At 41.7% G+C, this 23,484-nt stretch overlaps 2 protein-coding genes across 5 annotated transcripts; one reads left to right on the forward strand and one right to left on the reverse strand.

Moving 5' to 3' along the window:
• Positions 1–382: 382 nt before the first annotated feature.
• tprkb (Tp53rk binding protein) lies at positions 383–23,206 on the reverse strand. Of its 4 annotated transcripts, XM_085436644.1 has the most exons (6): positions 23,116–23,206; positions 4,031–4,107; positions 2,205–2,480; positions 1,904–2,026; positions 1,612–1,788; positions 383–1,306 (listed from the first exon to the last, which is right to left on the reverse strand). In XM_085436644.1, exons 3-6 carry the CDS (start codon positions 2,343–2,345, stop codon positions 1,220–1,222), a joined length of 528 nt encoding a protein of 175 aa, XP_085292770.1. In that variant the 5' UTR covers positions 2,346–2,480; positions 4,031–4,107; positions 23,116–23,206; the 3' UTR covers positions 383–1,219. The 4 variants fall into 4 exon arrangements, with proteins under 4 accessions (XP_085292770.1, XP_085292772.1, XP_085292771.1 ...); XM_085436646.1 differs by lacking the exon at positions 4,031–4,107; XM_085436645.1 differs by lacking the exon at positions 23,116–23,206 and having other exon boundaries at positions 4,031–4,168.
• On the forward strand, positions 2,655–7,483 carry alg10 (ALG10 alpha-1,2-mannosyltransferase). The gene is made up of 3 exons (XM_085436643.1): positions 2,655–3,028; positions 4,869–5,066; positions 5,146–7,483. The coding sequence occupies exons 1-3, from the start codon at positions 2,864–2,866 to the stop codon at positions 6,205–6,207; spliced, it is 1,425 nt and encodes a 474-aa protein (XP_085292769.1). The 5' UTR covers positions 2,655–2,863; the 3' UTR covers positions 6,208–7,483.
• Positions 23,207–23,484: the final 278 nt, after the last annotated feature.

The raw sequence follows: 23,484 nt of genomic DNA on the forward strand, positions 1-23,484 counted from the left end.
TGCCTCCCCAGGCTGACAGCCATTGGCTGAAATTTGGCTCGACTGAAGTGCCTTCATGATAGTGCTTCGGGGCATTTGAGCCTTTTTTTTTTTTTTTTAAATTATTCAGAGGTCTGGCTCACATCCACCTCAAAGCAATTTGGATTCATAATTCAGCTCTGCTTGCAAGAGAGCAGCTTTACATCGCTGAAGAATCATCAGAAAACTAACCTTCAGTGCACGGAACCAAAAAACACAGTGAATGAAAAAGTTCAAAGGTAAAATAAAACAAGAAATAGGATGATGCTAAATAATAAGAAACGCAAAGATTTCTCCCTACGTCCTACGACATGGCCGTGGCAAAGAAGAGATAAAAAAGAATAAACAAAGATGAGTTCACTCAAAGGTTTAAGAAAAATAAGATTTATTTTGACTGAGCCCAGTGTACACAGATCAAGACTGACAATTTCTGTTGGTTTAAACTTAAGAGTGTGCTGGGCTAGTATTAAAAACAGACATAGATCTATTGACAACGGATCTATTGTTAAACTGCTGTGAAGAGAAAAAAAAAACACATTTTCTCAGATATTATTAGGTATATCCTGGTCTTACAAGGTGTGATCATAAAGTTCTGCAACTCTGCAAAAACAAAAACAGTCCCCCCTCGAAGGTGGTCTCTGGTGCAACACTGCATGAATCTGTTACATTTGGCTTCATTTTAGAGAACAGAGTCGTATCTGGCTGTATGTAACCAGTGGTGAGCTACAAAAAATCCCAACCTTTGGTGTTTTCGATTTACAGTGTACAGATTTACGTCATTTCTACTAGATGCCGTCCCTTGAATGCCTCAGGATATTAGATCCTTGAATAAGTCTGACCTTGGTGCACAACGCATGAATGCTGGGGAAAAAAATCGTCTAGATCCTGATGCGTTGCTTTTGGATTGTGTGCTGTTTGGTCTGTGGGCTGTAGGTGGACAAGCCGCTCTCATAACCTTTGATGACCCTCCGAGTCAAAGCTGTTTCAGCCTGACACAGAAGTTAACGTTTGAATTGCTCCAGTGGACAGAATGAGACGTTCAAGGAGTGATCTAAAAATAGCAGCGGTGCTGGAAGTAGTCCAGTCCTGCACAAGGACAGTGTGTTGAAGTGGAGCTCAAAGCGTAGTCTTTCATTTCTTTAAGGGTGAAGTCATAAAAGTCACAGAAGTTTCTAATCGCACCTAGTATATCCCGCCGAACCTACATAACATCCTTGGTGGCCATTCTGCATACGACTGCATCAAGCAGACTCCCACATTTCTCCTCCTGGGGAGTGACTTTGTACAGCTGTAATGGAGGGAAAAAATAAATTAAAATATTCTTTAAATTCATCAAGCAAAGTGTTAAAGCGGTAGTGAGGAAACTGCAATTGATTATGTACTCTGTGGGTTATAACATGATTTTAGGCCCAGTTTTTTTTTTCTTTTGTCAGATCTTCCCTGAATTTTTCATTTAGTCTGGGACTGGATATAATCCACATCTGAGAATGTTTTGGGAATAAAGCAACATTAGGAGAAACAACTGTGCAGCCTGTCACCCCTGTAACATAACAAGATACAAGTGTGGAATGCAGATTAATTAAAAGCAGCGACCTTTTTGATCTTTGCGTGGTCTGACAGTGAAGAAATCTCTTCCACTGGAACCTGCCGGCCCTCCACCCTGGCTGCAATGTCTGACACGACCTGGGACTCATCTTTGCTGTCAACCATAACGATCAGAACGGAGTCATCACCATCTGAGATCCCAAATCTTTTAAAGGCCTCTGAGATCTATATTAGTGGAAGCATACAGATAGCTTACATATCTAAAACTACGTTAAGAGTAACATATTTTTTTCAAAAATCGGAACATGGATCACAGAAACATCTTCTTCTTCTCACTTACATTATTTGTAGGGGACAGATTGAAGATGATCTCCGAGTAAAGAGTTCTTGTCTTCATTTTTTCTATTTTCTCTAAGTGAACGGCTTTATTGGCAGCTACCAGCACTTGAAAAGGATCCACCAGCTGGAAATGGAAGCACAGGGTCAACGTAAGCAAACAGCAAGACTCCAGGTAATTCTCAATTTTTATTTTTCAGTGAAAGACACGAGTACTTAACGGTTTTATTAGTATGTGTTTTATACAATAAAACACAGGCGTATTTTGAAAAAAAGCATTGCTAAAACAGACGGAAAAGGCTCACCATCGTAGGGTTGATCAAGGCACCGTTTATTTTCCCTTCCATGGCGCTTTTTTTCAGCTCTGCAGCATTTTTGACTTCTTTGAAGAGCATCTGGGTCACTCTGTGGTCGGGGAAAAGCTCCAGCTTTTGTGTTAGATGCATTCTCAAAACACACACACACACAAAAGGTTGGATAAAATTCTATAAACGGCACACGGACCACGGTGCTTCACGTGAAGTCTCTACACGGCGGGGGGAACCATAACACGGTGACACCGCGTCAGAGGAAATCTCCTCCTAGGAGGAAAAAAAAAGGATATCACAAGGTAGTAAAACGGCAGTCAATAACATAATCATCCAAAATAAATCATACATATGTGTAAGGCAGATATTACTCGACAGATAATCCAACGCTAAAGTATTTAGCATAGTACCGGAACCTATGGTTTTACACGAGTTTCTGTACCGAGCCTATTTCTGAATCGGACCGCCAGCTGTCAAAAATCACAAAAATTCTTCCGTTTAGCAACGGTGGACATGTTTCAGACAGTTTCCTCTAAATTAACGTTTTCCCGCGGTTTAAATTCTGGAGTCTAGTAGTTATGCGAGATACTCTAAAGTCTAACAGCTAGCTCTGGTCTGAACTTTTCTCAGTTTTACACCGTGTTTCGTCGTCAAACATGGAGAAATTTGAAGGCTACATGTTCACTGCTCTGTGCAGCACCAACTTCTTAATATCCTGCCTGCTGTTCTCCAGAGTGACCCGCGAGCAAAGGGAGCCCTATATGGACGAGATCTTCCACGTCCCCCAAGCTCAGAAATACTGCCAGGGAAAATTCAACGAGGTAAAGTGTGAGTGATGAGGGTGAGCCCGCCATTATCAGGCGGATTAAGGTTAGCTAAGAGCAGCGGGGCTTTCGATTAGGGTTAATCTCCACACTGGGCATATAGGGCTGTATCAGTATGGTATGCCTGTCTGGATGGGTTATATTTATTGATGTCACGTGGGCCAGCTTTAAAAAGAGCAAGGGACTTTGTGGTGAAGTGAAGCTTAACTGCTCAGATCTGTATGAAGCTCTGTAAACCTTACATTACTAATGGCTATCTGTAAAGACATGTTGCATGTTCATCCTCATGTGACATGATGCATGGCATCTGACTGACAGTGAAAGCAGTGTGTGTTAGAGGAAACTAGGCTAAACGATGGTGTTTTAGTCAGGGATCCATGAGAGAGTGAGAGTTTTCTAAAAAGTGTTAAAGCCTTGCAGAGAAAAGATTGGGGTGGTTATTATTTATCACAGCCCTGTCTGGTTCACATGCAGCAGAGTAACATGATGCCTGGGTCCAAGCAGATGCCTGCGAGGCTCCAGGCACGTAGGACAAGAGACCAGTAAACGACCGCCTTGGCAGCCCAAAGAACCTTGTGCCTTCCAGCAACCACTAAAGGAATGAAATTCACATTTTCATTGGCTAAGTGGTTGTCATCAGGGAATACACTTTCCTCCTAGCAGTCAGTGGTTGCAAGAGAGTTGGCAATCAGTCTCTAGGACTGTCTGACAGGGGGTTGTCTTTTCCTACAACCAGACTCATGTTATGCCTGCAATCTACTGGAGTCTCTTTCCTTGTCTAGGGCTAAATAGATAAATAATTGGATACAAGCATAAAAGTAGTTCTCCTATAACACATCGTACGCATATTAATGCATGGCGTTTTATCAAGTTCAAGATAAAGTGACACGTTTAAGTGTGTTTTATAAACTGTTATGAGCTGTCTTTGTTTGGTGAGGGGGACGTTAGTGCCCGTAGTGAATCTGGGAGTTTTGGATTTTAAGGATTGGTAACGCCTACCCGGAGCCAGCAGTTCAAACAGATGGTGACTTGGATGAGAGCAGTCTTTGATGATGATTTGGGGCTGTTCGCAATGTCTGTGAGGGAAGGAAGAGAACAACAGTGTTGGTGATTCTCTGGAGGGCCTTTTTATCTGCTGCTACGAACCCCATGTACCACAGTGTAATGAACTATGCTCTCAGCGGTGGCTCTGTAGAAGCACAGCAGGAGGAGCATTTAACTGAGATGATTCTTCCTGAGTGTCCTCGGGAAATGCAGGCCCTGCTGGGCCTTCTAAATGATGGCTGAGGTGCCACTGGAACAGGAGAAAACATTAGACCCATGGTGGATGAAATTTAAATGACTTTATTTGTAAATTTGTGTCGTCACATACTCCATTGGACGACATTCATATGTATCAACAGACTGCTATATCATTTGGGCTGTAATTTTAAGATAGCATATAGATGAAGATTCTAAAAAAAGGCTTTTGTCTTGTGGCTCAGGAGCCAGAGCAGGTCGTCTACTAATCCAAAAGTTGGTTGTTCGATGCCTGGCTGTAATAATAAAGTGAGTGCTGATGCAAACACAGGTTTTTTTTTTTTTTTAAATACTTGTATCACAGACTAGCCAAGAGAACTGACAGTGCTATGAAATATCCCTGTGGAGGGCCACAACAATAAGATTATAAAGGGATACAATTAATATTGAGCACCGTGAAGCTCAGCTCAGCTTATTGGTGTGGCCCTTCACAGCGGAAGCCCCCCAACTCCCCACTCAAGAGCCATTATCCGCTCACTCCACATGTTAAGTGAACTTTACACCTTGTGCCGTGTTAACATGTTTTTAATTCATGCAGTGGGACCCGATGATCACCACTCTCCCAGGCCTTTACCTCGTCTCAGTGGGAGTCATCAAGCCTGTGGTGTGGCTCACCGAACTGACAGGCGAGGTGGTGTGCTCCACGGCCATGCTGCGCTTCATCAACCTGCTCTTCAACTGTGGCAACCTTTACCTGATCTATCTGCTCCTCTGCAAGCTGCACCTCAGGGAGAAGGTAAGTCCAGGACACGAAGACAAGACCACAAGTGACTTAATTTTTTTTTTTTCTGATGTCACATTAACTTCTCTTCTAGATGCGGACAACCTCACGCCGAGTCCTGTCAGCGCTGTCTCTGTCCACCTTCCCTGTGCTCTACTTTTTTAACTTCCTCTACTACACCGACGCTGGATCTACTTTCTTCATCCTCTTCACCTACCTCATGACCCTGTACGGCTGCCACAAGGCCTCTGCGCTGCTGGGCGTCTGCTCCGTGCTCTTCCGTCAGACGAACATCATCTGGGTGGCGTTCTGTGCAGCCACTCTGGTGGCAGGGAAAATGGATGACGTCTGGAGGGTGGAGCATACAAAAAAGAGGGACGAGAAGTCTGCACCGTCCCAGATCCCGCTGTCATTCAGCGGAGCTAAGAGAATCCTGCTGTTCACTCTGGAGTTCCTCACCTCACCCAATCACGTGAAGGCGGTGCTGCTGGTGGCCTGGCCTTACGCGCTGGTCGGCGTTGGCTTCCTGGTGTTTGTGGCGCTCAATGATGGGATCGTGGTTGGCGACAGGACGAGCCACGAGGCCTGCCTCAACTTCCCCCAGCTCTTCTACTTCTTCTCCTTCTCCCTCTTCTTCTCTCTCCCCGTCTCGCTGTGTTACCACCGCGTCCTCCGCTTCCTGCAGGCTCTCAAAAAGCAGCCTTTGTTTTTCCTCCTGGTCACCGGCATCTCTTTGCTCCTGGTGTGGAAATTCACCTTTGTCCACAAGTACCTCCTGGCTGATAACCGCCATTTCCCCTTTTATGTGTGGAAGAAACTTTTCCAGAGGCACGAACTGGTGCGTTTCCTCCTCATCCCTCCGTACATCTTCGCCGGGTGGAATTTTCTGGACTCCTTTAAATCGCGCTCTCTCTTTTGGAGTTTGGCTTTCCTGGCTTGCCTCGTGGCCACCACAGTCCCGCAGAAGCTCCTGGAGTTCAGGTACTTCATCGTTCCATACCTGATGTATCGCCTGCACATGCCCCTTCCCTCCCTTCCCAGACTCATCGGGGAGTTCCTCCTGTACACGGCCGTGAACGTTGCCACCATCTACATCTTCATCACCAAGACCTTCCACTGGCCGGACAGCACAGCAACGCAGAGGTTTATGTGGTGAGGAAAAGACTAAAGTAATCATTTCAGGATTTTCTCCTGTGTTACAGGGGACCAGAACATCTTAAAAATCAAAGCAAAGCCTCTGTTACATCTCAGTATCAGACCGACACGGTCATATCATTTTTATACACTAACCACACGGCTTTGTTCTGAATTTGTAGGGTTTTATTCTCCCTACAGACAGAATCAGTATCTCCAGTTTGTATTTGACTGGCAAAAAAAAAAAAAAGTACTTTTCAATGACACTCAAAACACTCATAGGTAAATCCTGCCAGTCAACTGTGAATCATTTGATGACTGAATGAAATTGATATTAACAAAAAATGTTGGTAATAATAACAGTGGGAGATCTCAGTATTGTAAGAGCGCTGGTGTAGATTTAAATCATAATGAAGAATGTTTAATATACTGTACTCGCATGTTGTTTTTACCCCAAACAGTTTTTTCCCCCTTCAAGCATTGATCCTTGTCGAGGTTAAAAAATAACATTTCAATATGGAATAAAAAAAATCGGGCTCTCAAATAAATTAGCTTCTTTTAAGATTCATAATTCTGACATAAGAAATGTAACTGATTCAGGAAATCAGAAGATTTAATTTGTAAATTTAACAAAATGTTTATTTTGTTGTGTCAAGTCTACTTATGAGGCTTCCTTGTTTTTGTACGGCAGTTTTTTCTACAGCACTTGTAAAATGTAGTACAACAAAATTATTCTTTTGCAAGTATAATTAAAGAGACCAAAAATGATATAATCGTAACGTAAAGGTTAGATTTCTTTTGATGTGGGACGGTTTTTTTAAAGCATTTTGTGCCAGTGATGGACGCTGACAGAACTTTATAATAATGGGACTATTTGAAGATGTACATACATTTTTACCTCGATATTCACTGTGACCAAGCCATACGAGTCCACTGGAGGTGACCAAGATGTGTGTCGAGATGTTCACTGTTAATTTAGACGTTTTTGTTTCTGCTCGTCTGTACGTGCCCTCGTGCTCGATTTGTGGATGTGGTTAATTCCGCTGCTTATTTGTTGTCGTTTTCTTTATATGCACGAGATTTCAATCATAAAATTCATCCTAACGAAAATCCGATCACGTTGGTTTGTGACTCACGCGATCAAAGTCAGTCAAATCTGAATGTGTAATTTGTCGTGTTTAGTTTGAATGCAGTGTGACCTGTGTGTAGGTGTGAACACGAGTAAACGTTGTGCATTGATGCTGTAAGTATGCTGCTCCCATCTTCATTCAACTGTGGAATAAAATATTCAAAATCAAGTCTGTAGAGCACTCGTTTGAGTTTCACGTGAAGATGGACGATAGCGTTATGTGCACTTGACGGTCACTTTATTAGGTACACCTCCCTACTTCCTTTTTGAAGCTTCTTTTGCCCCCTCGAGATGATTTGAGCTTTTTAACATGCTGCGTTCTCCTGCTGGAAGCAGCTGTCAGAAGATGACTACACTGTCGTCATAAAGGAATGGACACGAGTATTCGGGTCGGCAGAGTTAAAACTACGGGGACTAAAGTGTGCCAAGAAAATATCCCACACATTTGTTACACTACCAGCAGCAGCCTGAACTTTTGCTACAAGCCCGGATGGATCCATGCTGTCATGTTGTTCATGCAACATGCAGACCCTACCACCAGGCAACGTTTCCCAGTGTCCTGATAGGCGTGACCCCCGTGTGGTCTTTCCTATCAGCTCGAAGCAGTCTGCCATTCTCTGACCTCTGAAATCAGCAAGACATCTTCTCTGCTGCTCACTGGATAGTTTCTGTAAACCCTCGAGATGTTTGTGTGGGAAAATCTCAGTCAGTCAGCAGCTTCATCCAGACCAGCTGCCACCAATGTTGTTCACTGGCCATTTTTTCCCCCCTCTACACTACTTCCTCTGTTTCGTGGTTCCACAGAAATGTATGATGAAAACTATGAACACCTTTATTAAACACCTCGTTAATTTGAAGGAACACAACGGAACAGAAATCAAGTCATTTAGAACTTAATCTGATTAATACTGTGACTATTTCTCCTTATTGACATCAAGTGGTACTAACACAGTTTGTCTCAGTCGGATCAGCCAGAGTCAGCCACCAGGAGGCGCTATAATGCAGCGCTAGAGACCTCTATGAACATGAAAGTGCAATTCACCATGAAGTAAATGAATTCAACATCTGAGTAACACTGGAAAGTACTCAAGCATTAATCACTAGATGTTTTGTTTGAAGTCGGCCTTGAGAGATATTTAAGGTTCAAACTGACTCAGTGAATTGATATAAAGGCCCTGACTCTAAGAAACACACGTTTACAGGTGAGCATTGTTATTGTTTTGCTCAAAGAGTATCTGTGATGTAAGATTCCTACTTTAAGTAAATGTAGCACCGAGTTTGAGGGCCGTTTTTGTCGTATTTCACGTTTCATGCATGTAATATTTCCAGTGGGTGACCGGTCTGGGCTTTTCTACAGAGCCATGCTGCTGTAATAAGTGCAGAATGTTGTGGTATTGTCTTGCTGAAATACTAAAGGCCTTCACTGTTAGAGACACCATGTGGATGGCAGCCTATGTTCCACTGTGAGGTATATTTAACGCAACACAAATTCTAATCATTTCTATACAAAGTGAATTTATTGAGACTTTCTGGGGTGTCACCTTCGCACACGGTCATGTTATCAATTAACTGCAGCAGTTGTGCAACATTCAGTTTTCTAACATTACACATTTTAATAATGAGTACCCGGGCTGGTACATAAAAATAGAGAATTTAAACAATTAATACATTGCATCTTTATGTTTTACGCACACAGGGTCCTGACTTTTTGGAAACAATGTGGTAACATTATGGAAAAGGTCAATGCTAATTTAGAGCAGTATTTTAGAAGACAGCAGACTCAACTGTAAGAAAGCAGAAAAAAACGCATGGCGATGATTGCTCTCCATGCCACCTGTGTCGTTACTGGATTCTAATTACAGTAAGAAACACTGGGCCAGCTCACAGCTCATAAAAGTCGCACTGGGAAGATTACACAAATGTTGACTGCACAGCCAATCTGAGCCTGCTGAAAGGACACACTGTATGTACTGTTGTCTTCAGAGCAGCGTTCACAACATCTGCTCGGTCACTTCATGGTTTATAATTGAGTTTTATTTTACTTTTTCAGATTTGTCCTCCTGTCACTACATTGATTTTTTTACTCTGCCAATTGATGAAAATACAAATTAGTCTTTCTCATCAGGGTGTTTGTGCATTTTGAAAATGACAGTCTCAAAGGGATCGTTCATATATTCGATTCATTTCCTGATGCAATCAATCAAAGTTTGTCCTTGACGATAGAGCAGGGCGATATGGCCAAAAATATTTATCACGATATATATTTGAAAATTTGCGATAACGATATAACCAACGATATAATTGATGTGAGACAAAATACAACTCCACAACATTACTAGCGCAAAAAGACAACCTTCCATTTATTTTCACGTAAACAAGAAGCTGGTTTTTATGTACATTAAAGCTTTATAAAAATGTAACAGTGCAAATGCAAATTCCTTGCTGAAAGTTTAACCAAAAGGCATTTCCAGTAGAAATGGGCTGACATATCCTGAGCATAACCATGTATAATATCCACTGAAGTTAAAAAGAGGTGCTTTGCAACATTAAACTGCAGTGTGCAGTACGCATTTTTCGGACCATAAGGTGCACGGGATTATAAGGCACATTAAGCGAAACAAAGCAGTCAGATAAATCAAACTTTATTAAACTCATTCTTCTTGCTTCCTCCACTTCTGTACCATTGATTCATTAATGTTGAATTCTCTGGCAGCTGCTCTATTCCCATGTTGTTGCAGTATATTAATGACTAACCTCGTATTGTGGATGGATTATCTCAGTTGTTCTCCTGACTGAAGTTTGGTCCGTTTACAGCATCCTGCCATGCGATTGCATTTGTCTCTAACCATGAAGAACCTTCACGTTAACTTTTATAAGTGGAAAAGTGTTAGTGTTGGTCCTCCAGCTTCACTGTTTATGTTATGCTAACATAGCTGTGTCGCTAGCGATCACGTAGCACATCATTATATACCAGCTAGCCCAACTTCAGTAACCCTACAAACGTCACTGCTGTTTAGTTTCCTGTCTTCATTTATGTTGGAAGTGATAGCAGAGCTGTACGTTTGAATTTTTTCAGAAATCTCTTAGTCAGAACATGCAATATCATGCTTAGGTAACTAGCGAAACTAGCGAGCTAACTTCCGCTAGCTTCCTGCTAACTTCTAACTCCGTTAAATGTAATACATTTTGTTTTCATGGATGCCTGGAAGTTAAACTTTATAGTTACACCTGGTAAAGCAGCAATGCTGATCGTTTTATTAAAGATGAAAGAATTTAGACAGTTTTTAACTCTTAAGTGATGCTGCAGTGTTGTTTGACCTGAAGCATACGGAGTTTAGGACCCAGATTACGCCCAGATTTAAGAGCATCTTAGAACGGCCGCTTGCATGTTCTGCAAAAAAATGTGCTTTGTTGTGTATCTGACGGACAAACACCAAACCAGTTCCACATCACGGAAGTTGCACCATTTTTACAAACCAATTCTGGTTCATCTGTTTCACTCAACAATCGGCCATGTGCGTATGAAAACAAAGGCACTGCGCATGCGCGTTTTACTCATATTCTATCGCGATATTTCATTTTCCTATCGTTGCCTAACATTATACCGGTATTACCGTGAACGGTATAATATGGCCCAGCCCTACTTGACGATGTGGAATATCTTATTCATCACTGATTGTGTTTCAGGAAGACCTGATAAAATAAGAAAAAGGTTGGAAATGATTGACACCAAGCGTGATAAGTATTTCAGGAAACAGAAAAAAATGTAAATATCAAAGTCAAACTGTGACAATTCACCTTTTCCTGCCAGTAGTGTGTGGAAGAGTCATAGTTAGCTCTACTTCAGTAAACCTGTAAACTTGAACCTTTTTTCCTGAGTAAAATCTTGACACTGCACATGTGCAGTAGAGCACATGTGAGGATAGTGTGCTAAATACAGCTTCGGCTCAGTCTCAGTGCAGCCTAGCAACACACAACTAGGTTCAAAGAATAGGTGTGCATCTGTACACACATATCAGTTACAATGATACATGTGTGCTGATATTATCTCTCAAGAAGCAGTTTTTAAAGAAGGTAAACAGGTTTGAGGTACAAAAAAAAATTACACAAGAAGTGGAATGGAAATCGCTTTTATGGAGTGATGAATCCAAATTGGACAGTTTTGGTTTAATGAGAAAGCACTGAGCGTCTATAGCTGTAAAACATTTTCAGCATCACAATGATGCAAACAATCAATGCAGTAAAAGCACACCAGGAAAGAGACAAACGCACAGTGCAACACTATGAGTTATGGATTGGCCTCCCCAGAGCCCGGACCTCAACACTACTGAAGCAGAGTGGGATCATCTCAACAGAGAACAAAACAAAAGGGAGTCAACATCCAAAGAAGAGCTTTGAATGTTCGTCGAGAAGCTTTCCTGAAGACTGCGTAAGAAATGACAAGAAAGCTGCGCAAAAGAGGCTGTGTTGAAGAATAAAAGTGGTCATGAGCTTCAAATACTGACTTTCAAGCTTGTTACATACAAACGAGGAATGACTCAAGATTTCGACAGTATTATAAATAGTGATAATTTTTAAGGTGGGCGCCAAATGTGGAAAGTGGACGATATCTGTGTTATTTAATTAAGGACACGATCTGTATCGTAAATATTTATTTTTCTGTCAGTGGTTGGATAACAGGATTTTCTTCATTTACACTTATAAGAAGAAATTTGTTGGATAGTACACTCAAAAATACATCGTCTCATAGAACAGAGTTTAAAATTTGTATCAATAATGAACCCCCACTCTTCCACAAAACGAGCGCAACTCCCCTCAAAGTGCAAAGACTTCACTTTTATGGCGTTTTTACGCTGACGTCAGCCTGTTATGGCGTCATTGTGACGTTGTAGAGTGTTGAAAATCTAAAGAGTGTTTTCTACAGCTTTCCCATGCCCTTTCATATAAAATATATTACTTTTTTTTTTGCTAACAATGAAGGTAAAGGTCGAATGCTTGGCCAGCTTAAGGTCTAATTTATCGCTGCGAAGTTTGACGACGACCCATAAAAAGTTGTGGGTAATATAAAGTTTTTACTGATTTTCCCATTTGGTGTGACTTTGACCTCGACCCGATTTTCAGCAAAATTGAATCAGCTCAAGCTGTTATTGGTATCTACCATCAAACAACAATTGAAAATGATATCTTAAGCAACTGTCGATGCTAGGCTGCTAACAAACAAAAAGCACTTCCCAGAGGACAAATGTGCTGCTCGCAACGGTCTTTGTCTCACCACAAATCCTCTACGTATATGGAGATTTCAGAATCCTGAGTTTCCTCTACCCGACCAAGCTCCTCATGAGAAATTGTTCAGTCTCTTCTGAGACAGAAACACGAGAATAGCAGGAGATCAAATACACAGAGCTGAGACTTGAATTTGATCACTGAGACGATGTTTTGGTATCGCTGAGGTCTATTTATAAGCCCATCAAGTTTTCCCATTGTGTCCTCTACTTATTCCAAGAACCCATTATTTGTTACAAATAAGAATCAGTGCAGTCAGAGAAAACGTCGGTTCTTTTTCCAGGTGCTAAATTCAAAAAGTATGAAGCAATTAGAGGCAGACCCTGAAGAAGGAGCTATTAGTATTTAAAGTCAAAGGTGAAGACAAGACAGTTTGACACTTGTTGATCTGTTACGGTTACATAAAAAGTTAAAACAACAGTAGAAAATAATTAGAGGGAGAAATAAAGGAAGAAAAAAAGATAGGCTTAAACGATCTCATGACTAATTCTTAGACCTAAATAAAAACATCTTCTGCCTTTTATTCAACAAGGTCAGCGTGACACAGAGAGGAGTCTGAACATTTTCCATTCCATGCTCACACAAGTACATCACATTTACTGAAGACCTACACTCTGAAAATACAAAGTAAAATGCAACTGAAATAAGTAAGTAAGTAAGTAAGATACCTTTATTAATCCCACAAGGGGAAATTTCATGTTTATATGTGAAATCAAAGGTTTGTTTATATTAAGATTTAATCATTAACAGACAATAGATGCTCAGTGAAGAGAATTAAATAGGGATGAAATAAAACGAAAAGACAAAACATTCATTTTACTCTGAAAGTCAAAAAAAGCTGGAATCCAAGCAGGTGGAGTTGAGGACACGGGTGGAACCAACTGGGCTGACAGAGAACGATCAATCAACCTCACTGGCGTGAACCTATAAGGTAGTACAACTCAACAAAGAAAGCATTAAAGCGCCAAACACAGTTAACACTGGACATACATATGATGGGATATTAACTTGCTGCTTGGTTTGCATCCGTCGCATCGCTTGGGTGTGACAAATGAATCGTGGCCTCCTTAATCTGTGGCTCTATTAGGCATTTGAGGGGCAGATGGAGGGTCTGCACATCGCTGCTGGGTGTGGATGGCTGTGGTTTCTGATGAGTGGGCTTGATGATGTAAAGCCTCCAGTGGTAAACGTGCTGTGGTCAGAAATGAGTCACCAGAGTTTTCTGGCGTGTGCTGTTCATCTCTGCTGCATGGTGGCGGGGGGAGGTCGTGATCCACTCTGCATCCCTCCTCACAGCCTCAGTGTGTCAAAGTATCTCTGAGAAGATTTATCTGTTTCATCCTCATCACTGCTTTTTTTTCTTGAGCTCTCTGTCTGTCTCTGCATTCGTGCTTCCACACTTCCACTTAATGCTCTCAGGTGATTTTCTATTTCAACAAACTCATCTCTCTGCACTCTTATCTCTTTTATTCCAGCTGCATTAGCCGTCTTAATGTTCCTTCTTGCGGGAAGCCAAAATGTTTTCCCTAAACATGCATAACACTCATGGATCCTTCTTCATGCTTTTCCTTCACCACATTTGGAGACATGAAATCCACCACTTTGGAGCTGGGGATCGGTCCGCCAGGGCCTCACTCTACGCCACCGCCTGGCACACAATGCAATACGGCGCCTCTTGTGAGTGTTGGGCCTGACCAGTCGGGCCCATGGACTAAGGCTCAGCCACCAGACGCTCGCCCTCGGGCACCCTACTTTGGCCTGGCTCCAGGGTGGGGCCTCGGTCACCCTATCCTGGGCAGGGTGAACCGTTTCCTTGATGTTCTACTCATAGGGGTCTTCTGAATCGCTCTTTCTCTGGTCCCCCACCCAGGACCAATATGCCATGGGAGACCCTAGTAGGAGGCAGAATCCCTGGACAATTTAGCCCCTGGGATCCCTGGGACACACTGGGAGGAGGCCCTGGGGCAGAACCAGGACATGCTGGAGAGATTATATCTCTCGGCTGGCTTGGGAACGCCTTGTTGTCCCCAGGACAAGCTGGAGAAGGTGGCTAGGGAGAGGAAGGTCTGGGCTTCCCTGCTTAGGCTGGTGCCCCTGCTCATGGATGTGAGCACAGGGAAAGAATCATATTCCTGTTTTCTTTCTGTTTTTCTCTCTTTTTTGCCTTTTTTGTTTTTTTAAGTTAGAACTCTAACCATTTGTGCATCAACGTGGTGCATTAGCTGGATATCCCAGTGTAGGTGGTTTGGGGTCCAAGAGGTTGGCTCTCTTCGTGTTTTACCATCTCAGACCACAGATCCCGTCAGCCATCGAATCCCACTTCTCTGACACCAAGCTTGTTGTGGAAATTAAGATACAAAGACCACCTGGTTGTGTGTGAGTTTTATTTGCTTTGTAAACGGGTCAAACAACAGTACAGACAGCATTCGTTACCCTGAGGCACTGTAACCATTGACTATTTATAGAGAAACAAACGCCGGATAATAAAAGAAAACTCTGAGATCAACATGCAGTCTGTCTGAAAGTTTACACAGAGAAGGAAGAACACAATATGGAGCCTTTCATCCGATAAGGTCAGCTTGACATTTTCTGCTATGTGTTCCTTTTTGATTCTCCTAATTACATATATGCTAGACATGCAATAGTAATGACAGCAGTTTATTACTTTCCTTCACAGTCTTCTTTACATTTATGAGTCTGGAAGGATGCGGTTGCAAATTGCCAAATGACTACATGGTAAAGACACAGAAATGTTAGAGTGGCCACTGTCACCGGAAATATCTCAAAGACATTCTGGAGGATTATCATCACCCTTACAGCGGATGGTTACCAAGAGACGTTTCCCTTTTCTACTCTGCTTGCTGTGGGGAGAGCACGGAGATTCAATGGGACTGAATTAGGAATAACAATCTCTAAAATTCTGGGGCGTTTTTTTGTTAGTGGTGATGTGATGAAGAAACACAGTTGACGGTGTGATTGAATTCTTGTCAGACAAGCAGTAAGTGGCAAGAGAGCCAAAACATCTAACTCATTCCTCCTTAGAAACAGCTCAAGGTAGCTAATGCCTACATTCCCACATTATCCTATCATTTCTTGTCTTAATCATCCCATAATCTGGAGATATTAGGCTTACTTTTGCAGTGATTGCCATCTAATTAGCTCCTTCTGTGGATTGAAAAGCACATTACTGGAAACGTGTGTAAGTTTTCTTGAGATTGTGACTTAATTAGAGAGCTAATAGCATTTACTCGTGTCTAGAAGGGTCTTAGAATACACATCCTTCATGGCCAGCAACCCATCTCACAGTTTTAAAGCCATCTGGATCAGGACCAAATTTCCGTGGGTCCACCTTCTCTAACAAGTTTCATGAAATTCGCCTTGGCAGTTTGTGCGTTACTAATTGACAACCAAACAAACGGCACTGAAACTGTACCTCTGCCTCGGCTCGCACCCTGGCACACTTGGAGCACAGGAGGCACAAAGAAACAGATGGAGTTACAGAGGACACCATATGCTACCACGTCGTGAAGGAGCACAGGCACGTCTCCGTTCTCTCACAGTGGAAACCGTGCCAGGAAACTTTGCTGTTTAAATGTATAGGTGCATTGCAAATTAATCTCAGAGTAGGACAACAGCAAGGCTGAGACTGGATGGCAGCTGTGTCGGGCTCTACTGTTGCTAAAGCCTAGATTTTTGGCACGCCACCATTTGCTTGTTATCGCTTATATAAAGGCCAGATGATGCTGGGGAGAACGCCATTATTGCGAGTAAAGAGGTAAAAAAAGAAAAGTAATGAAACCTTTTGGGATCACTGCTAACGCTAAAATAACTTGACGGTGAAATAAAAAGACGATTTCTCAGTTTTTTTGTGATGAACGTCAAACTGCTCAAAAAGTTGACCAAACATAAAACAACTCTCATAAATCCCTTTCACTAGGTCCGTTCCTTCTAGAAGTAAGTGATTCTTCCAACAGCAAATTTGGTTATTATGAAGGTTTTGAGGTAATCATGTACCCGTTTGTGCACCGCAGTATAAAGATGGACATGGAAACCTATGACATCATCCACTGGTTTTGAAATTTGAGCCTAGAGAGCAGTCAGGATCTTTCAAATCCTGTACAGAGTATAGAGAGTGTACAGCATGGATTTATTTTAGATCGTGGGCTACATACAGCTCACTCTGATCTTAAGTTGTTTGGACGTGTAAAATTCCGCTTTATGTCATTTTATGATGTTTAACTGCACAATTAGTCCCTGAGATGTCTTAATACAAGATAAATAAGTTTTAACTGCACATCTCAGTTTTTTCTATATGATAAATTAGTAAAATTATAGAAAACGTTCTGGCAGTTCACTGCCCAGGCTGTGCCGTACTTATTCAACATGACGTATTTGGTTCAAAGGAATTTCTAAGTAGACGCTGAAAACACTGTCAGTCTGGCAGAGGCAGAGTGTATGGAGTGGTGAAGTGGCCCAAAATGCAGACACGTAGAACAAAACTTGAATATTAACAGAAAGCGAGACGTTTATTAAGGCTGGTAAAAACTTTACAAAACAAAAGGCAGAGGTGACGCTAAACAATAACCTAAACTGGGGAAACTACAGATAAACATAAAAAACCAAAACATGAAACCTGACGTGGATACAAAGATGCATGGAAACATGGCACAAAGGACAACAGACAACCTGACAAAGACCGAATAAGAAAACAAACTGAATACACACAGGAGGATAACGAGGGGATGGGGAACAGGTGGGAACACAGCTGGGACAAATCAGACCTAACAAGACAAGGGAAAGCAAAATTAGACACACTGCACATAAGACAAGGACTTTCACAATAAAACAGGGGTCCGTTCTTCGTACCTCGCTTACTACATCCAAGATCAAATCATCGCGCCAACTTTGAGCTCGCTATTCCGGTTCTCCGAACACACCTGTTGTTGACGATTAGTACAGCTGGATGAAGTAATGTGAGATCACTGGGTGGCTTAACAGGGGCTACGCATCGATAGTAGAAACATTGATCGGCAACCCTTTGATTGGTCGGCGAAAATGTCGAAGGAGCGCGCTCGGTATTTTTCGGCAGCAGAGCAAGAACTCTTGAGTGAGGGATTTCAGGAGTTTCAGAGTTTAATTAAAACGCAAGGGAACACTGCAAAGGCTGCAAAAGCAAGGAGAGAGGGCTGGCAGAAAGTTGCTGACAAATTAAACTCGTAAGTAATTTAATAATAATAATAATAATAATAATAATAATAATAATAATGGATTGGATCTATATAGCGCTTTTCAAGGCACCCAAAGCGCTTTACAATGCCACTATTCATTCACTCTCACATTCACACACTGGTGGAGGCAGCTACAGTTGTAGCCACAGCTGCCCTGGGGCAGACTGACAGAAGCCAGGAGCTTTGGAGAACCGAATGATCCAAGATCACGCGAAATCGTCAACAATCAAATCCAGCTAACTTACTTAGCGAGGTACGAAGAACGGACCCCAGGAAACAGAATGGAAAGCAGACACGACAACGCGAACTTGACAACATAAGACACGCGACATGAAACACTTAGAGGGTGAGGGAAACTTAAATACAGGAGTAGAAAACACAAAGGGAATCTAATAAACAAATGAACTTCGCTAAACTGAAGAACTTAAACTTAAACATAAACATCTAAATAAACTTAAACTTAAAATACTGGGTCAACAGACCCAGGAACGTGACAAGAACATTAACCTTTCTGTCATGTAACTGTTTATTCATTACTTAACTAATTTGGTGTAGCATGAATGGCTGTGGGGGAGGTCTTTATCAGCAGGAAAAGCCCCAAAATGTATAAAAATAAAGTCCTTCATATTTTCCAAAGCTGCCCGGTGGGCCATTTGGTCTTAGAGCCGAAAGATCTTCGAGGATGAGAATGTTTTCAAGAAACTTGAAGATGTCCAGTTGCTTTTCTTTCCAAGCTCCTAAGATGATTGGACTAGAGTGAGAACAACAGAATGGAAGTGATGAAAAAAGCAGATTAGCAGCTTAAATACCCGGAAATGCAGGCAAAAGAGTGAATACTGCACTTTGTTTATTGCCCTTACATGTACTCTTTATTGTGTTAGACAGGTGACATAATACACATCCTACTTAATGCTAGACGTTGCAAAATGCAACTCTTCAGTTTCATTTTGCAACGTCTAGAGTTCCTGTGAACTCTAAACTCTACTGTGAGTGGAAATATCTTTCTAAATCCAGCCAACAAACAACAGTCATTATATCACAAATGATATGAATGAAGGCAGTCTGTGTGTGACTAAGACTTACTGGTTAATGAGTCTCCTAGCACGCCTTAAAATGGGCTCCAATCAATCCAGTCCAGGGACAACTTTGAAGGTGGCCAAGTGGGGGCCAACTGCCCCACTGCTGCCAACTTTTTTGTCCTTAAAATATTTGTAAAAACCAACTGCTTGTTTGTCCAAAAGCTTCTTATAGTCTTTGTTTTCTTAGACGGGATGATACATTAAATAATTATAAGTATTTTGTCGATTCACTTTACATATAGGAGAGTTCCACGCACTTAACTGAAGAGATTTGTGCCACCCTGGCTAGACCTCTTGTCCCTCATTTGGCCTCCCATGTAAGATTTTCTAGATCCACCACTGGATTGCAATCACACTTTATATCTCTAATATTTACATAATTTTTTGGAATTTATCTCAATGATTTAGAAGGGAAGAGCTTAGCAAAACAGGCCACAATGAATTATGCAAACCATTTAAAGACTTAGCATTTGCACCTGCATCGCATTTAGTCCTAAGCTTTGGAAGGAAACTGTGCTTGCACCGAGAAGAGTGTTGGTGTGCCCCGTTCACTCTGCAGCTGGAAAAGTGTTGTATTCTGTTTCTCTATTAATGCATCCACACTTAGAATGAGACTTCTCCGTCTCAAGGCTCAGCCTGCCTATGAAGTGGTTAGACCGGTGGAGACCCAGCAATGTCATTCTGATGGAGAGGCACTGAGCAAAAGGGTGAAATAGCAACACATCAGAACTCATTTGAAGTACACTCAGGTAAAAGTAGCTCTCAGTGGAAGCAGCTATTTGCTTACACTGCTAAATAAAAACTCACTTAAACATTACATATGCTGCAGGAAAATTATTCTATATTGCAAAAGCTTATTAAAACTCTATAACAGGCACAGAGCGCATGAACCTGAACACATCAGCTACAGTACGTGCCGTCTCTTTGCACCTTTAAAAAAAACAATTAAAGCACATGAAGAAACTGTTCTATTTATATAAGAACGGTGGGAGTTCAGTGGGCGGAGCGGCCAAAGCATGTGTTTTGTTTTATTAGAGGCACGCAGTAATTATGCAACCTGCCCACATTCATATGAGTGGCGTGACGTCTGGAGAAAGTTTGATGTCCTGTGAGGGACGCGTGGGAGGCGCTCAGGGTCATCTGGAGCCGTCCTGATGGCTTCACGTTTGCAAAAATGCAGCTTCGCCGTAAATATCGCACTGAACACCTGACTGTCCTCCTCTTTTTTAATTTTCTGAGGGATATTTAAATGAGATCCAACTTTAGCTCTGTCTCTGTGCCAGGTTGCTAAGCTACAGCCTGTGTCAGGAAGTGACAGGCGAACATAATTACGACCCTGGTTGACAGACATCGACCACAGTGTTCATTAGACATACTCAAGCATTAAGACATCAAGTCTTTTTAAAGGACAAAATCCTGACACGACCTTTTGTATCAACTAATTACCACATTATCATTTGGTGAATAAGTATTTAGACAGTTAAAGACAAAGGAGTTGGCTCTGGTTTGATGTATGGACGGAGTTTTGTGGCACCACCATCCAGAAATATTGCATTTTACTGTATTTTGTACAAATAAATATATAAAAGCGTTATAATGGGTTTACTGCCACGCTTCTCAATTTCTTAGACGTGTCCTCGTCTGAATTCATGGTCTTGATGTTTTGCTCCGTTGCTGCTAATGAGCTGATTGTGTATGTCGAGTGTTGTTTCCTTGCAGTCAGCATTGCGATGTGCTCTCGCTCTGTCTCATTCTCTCTCCATGCTGCCCTCGCTTTGACTGACAGTGATATTAGCACCTTTTCTTCTCTCTGCCTCTCTTCAGCCTTCAATCATCGCATCTCTTCCTTTGACCTCAAGAGATGCTGGCAAAATAAAGCTATTTGTAGCGGGCAACAGGCGATGTGCAGGAAAATAGATACAAATGATTTGTACTACTCAGAAATATTCACCTGATTTGGAAACAATCAAATCGTAATGTGGAAAATGGTTTTGTCAGAAAAGAATAGCTTAGGAAGCTGTTGAAGTCCTGTACCCAGGACTGAGCGTAAACGTAGAGATCGTGCTGTTGCTGTAGCAGCTCCAAAACTGTGGAACGATCTCCCTTCAGAGATTAGACAGGCTTCTTCCCTACAGGTTTTTAAATCACTCTTTACACCGGCCTTTGACACCACGTGAGATCTTGGTTTTATTTTTAGTTTTATTTTAGTTGTTTTTAGTTGATTCTATGCTGTTTTATCTTGTTTATTAATATAGGGCTGTTTTTATTTTTTATGTATTATGTGTTTTATTTAGTTGGCAGCACGGTGGCACGGTGATTAGCACTGTTGCCGCACAGCAAGAAGGTCCTGAGTTCAATTCCAACATCAGGCCGGGGTCTTTCTGTGTGGAGTTTGCATGTTCTCCCCGTGTTTGCGTGGGTTCCCTCCGGGTACTCCGGCTTCCTCCCACCGTCCAAAGACATGCAGCTTGTGGGGATAGGTTAATTGGATAATACAAATTGTCACTAGGTGTGAATGTGAGTGCGAATGGTTGTTTGTCCCTGTGTGTTGGCCCTGCGACAGACTGGCGACCTGTCCAGGGTGTACCCCGCCTTTCGCCCTATGACAGCTGGGATAGGCTCCAGCGCCCCCCGCGACCCTGAAAAGGATAAGCGGAAGCGAATGGATGGATGGATGGATGGATGTTTTATTTATTTATTTTTGCTGTTTTCTGTTATTCTATTGTTTTTAACTTATTTTCTGTACAGCACTTTGGTTCTGTGCTGGGTATTTTAAAGTGCTTTAAAGTGATAGCCTCCACCATGTTTTGGGTTTTTTTGCGTCTTTTCACTAGCACCTACTCGGCTCAACTCAACTTGACTTGGTTTCGGTCATTTTTTGGTCACAGCTCAGCAGCCTTTGTGTTTAAGGAAACTGACCCAAATACAGACACTGAAGGAGACAAAAACAAGGCAAAGGCAAACAGGGGCAATGCTAACTGAAAACTAACTGGGAAAACTAAAAAACTAAGAAATCTGTGACAAGACTGAGGTAACTATGAAAAACTGTGAAACAACTATAGCGACTATGGTGACTACTAGGACATGATGTGGAGGGAAAATACACAGACGACCTGACTGAATGAAAGACAGAGACTAAATATACACAGGAGTTGATCAGGGGAAGTGGAAACACATGGGGAAACAGCTGACACACAAGGGGACATAGAAACTAAACTAGAATAACACTCAACTAAATCCTAACTGATAACACCAACACAAGAAACAAAAATACAAATTCATGTTTCATGAAGGAGTCGCTCCCATGAGTCAGTCAGTGATTCACTCTTTGACAAATCAGTGCCATGCAGCCTGCTGACATCACATTTTCAGCTCTAATCAGCTCGCTTGGAACCCTGGTCCACCAGGAACAAAACAAAAGTACCTGGGTACAGGTGTAAAAGAAAACCCTAAAAACAGAGTGGAGTCGAGTAATAGTAACAGTGTGGAAAAGTGTTTAGAGAGGGTTGTAGACACTTAGTAACATATTGCTCTCCTGACCATCTCCATACATACTAAAAACGATTTGAATAAAAAAAAACTCAAATTAGGATTCATGACTCCATAAAACCTGCCGCTTCAACTCAAGAGCTAGGAACAAATTATGCGTTTTTGATCATTTTTGCTATTTTTAATTATGTAGACACAAAACTGGTTCATCCCTTGAATCTTTTTTAAACTTGAATGACAAATCAAACTAATAAATAAAACAAAAAAACAAACCAAAAATCCAAAACATTCCTTTGAAAATATTCAGGTACAAGTACTGCTGTTGAGGATTTAATGCAAAACTTCAGTAATGGATTAATATAACATTGGATAAGGGGAAGAATTTGTTGGATTGGTGGTTTGCGACTAGATGAAAATAAACTGGAGTCACCTGTTGTACTTTGTTCCAGAAGAGTTAAAAATCATCTCAATCCCAAGATGTAATCAATAAATACACTAATTTACGGTGGCCCTGAGAGGCCAAACGGACTGCAACTTAAGAAAACACCAGCAATAAGAAAAACGCTGGAAAAGCAAACAAAACACAACGGAAATAGGAAAAAACAGATTTTCCAAAAGCACGGACCAGTTGCAGGAACCAAAACATGGTAGGCGTGTTTTATCATGATTCATATAATACTGATGACGGATTTTAAGGCTAATAGGTAGGCTAACACACTTACCTTTCATCTTTTCTTTCCTCATAAAACCGATCGATCCTCCAATTCTTTTAAGTGTCTCCCAGCGCAATTCGTAGCATATTTTGGTTCCTGCAACTGGTCCGTCGGGTTATTGTCTCCCCAGAAACACTTCCCTTGCGCTTTTGGAAATCTGTTTTTTCCTATTTCCGTTGTGTTTTGTGTGCTTTTGCAGCGTTTTTCTGGTGTTTTCTTAAGCTGCAGTCCGTTTGGCCTCTCAGGGCCACCGTACTAATTAGCTGTATTTTGAAGTTCATTAAAAGCATAATCCCTTGATGAATAAGTAACACGATGTATATACTGAAAAAATGTTTATCTTTTAATTTGGCCAGACTGTGGGCGCAACAGTAGCAT

Source organism: Copadichromis virginalis, linkage group LG17 (assembly GCF_057382275.1).
Source record: "Copadichromis virginalis isolate Kocher_CV1m ecotype Utaka linkage group LG17, C_Virginalis_male_GT1.1, whole genome shotgun sequence".
NCBI classification, from domain to species: Eukaryota; Metazoa; Chordata; class Actinopteri; order Cichliformes; family Cichlidae; genus Copadichromis; species Copadichromis virginalis.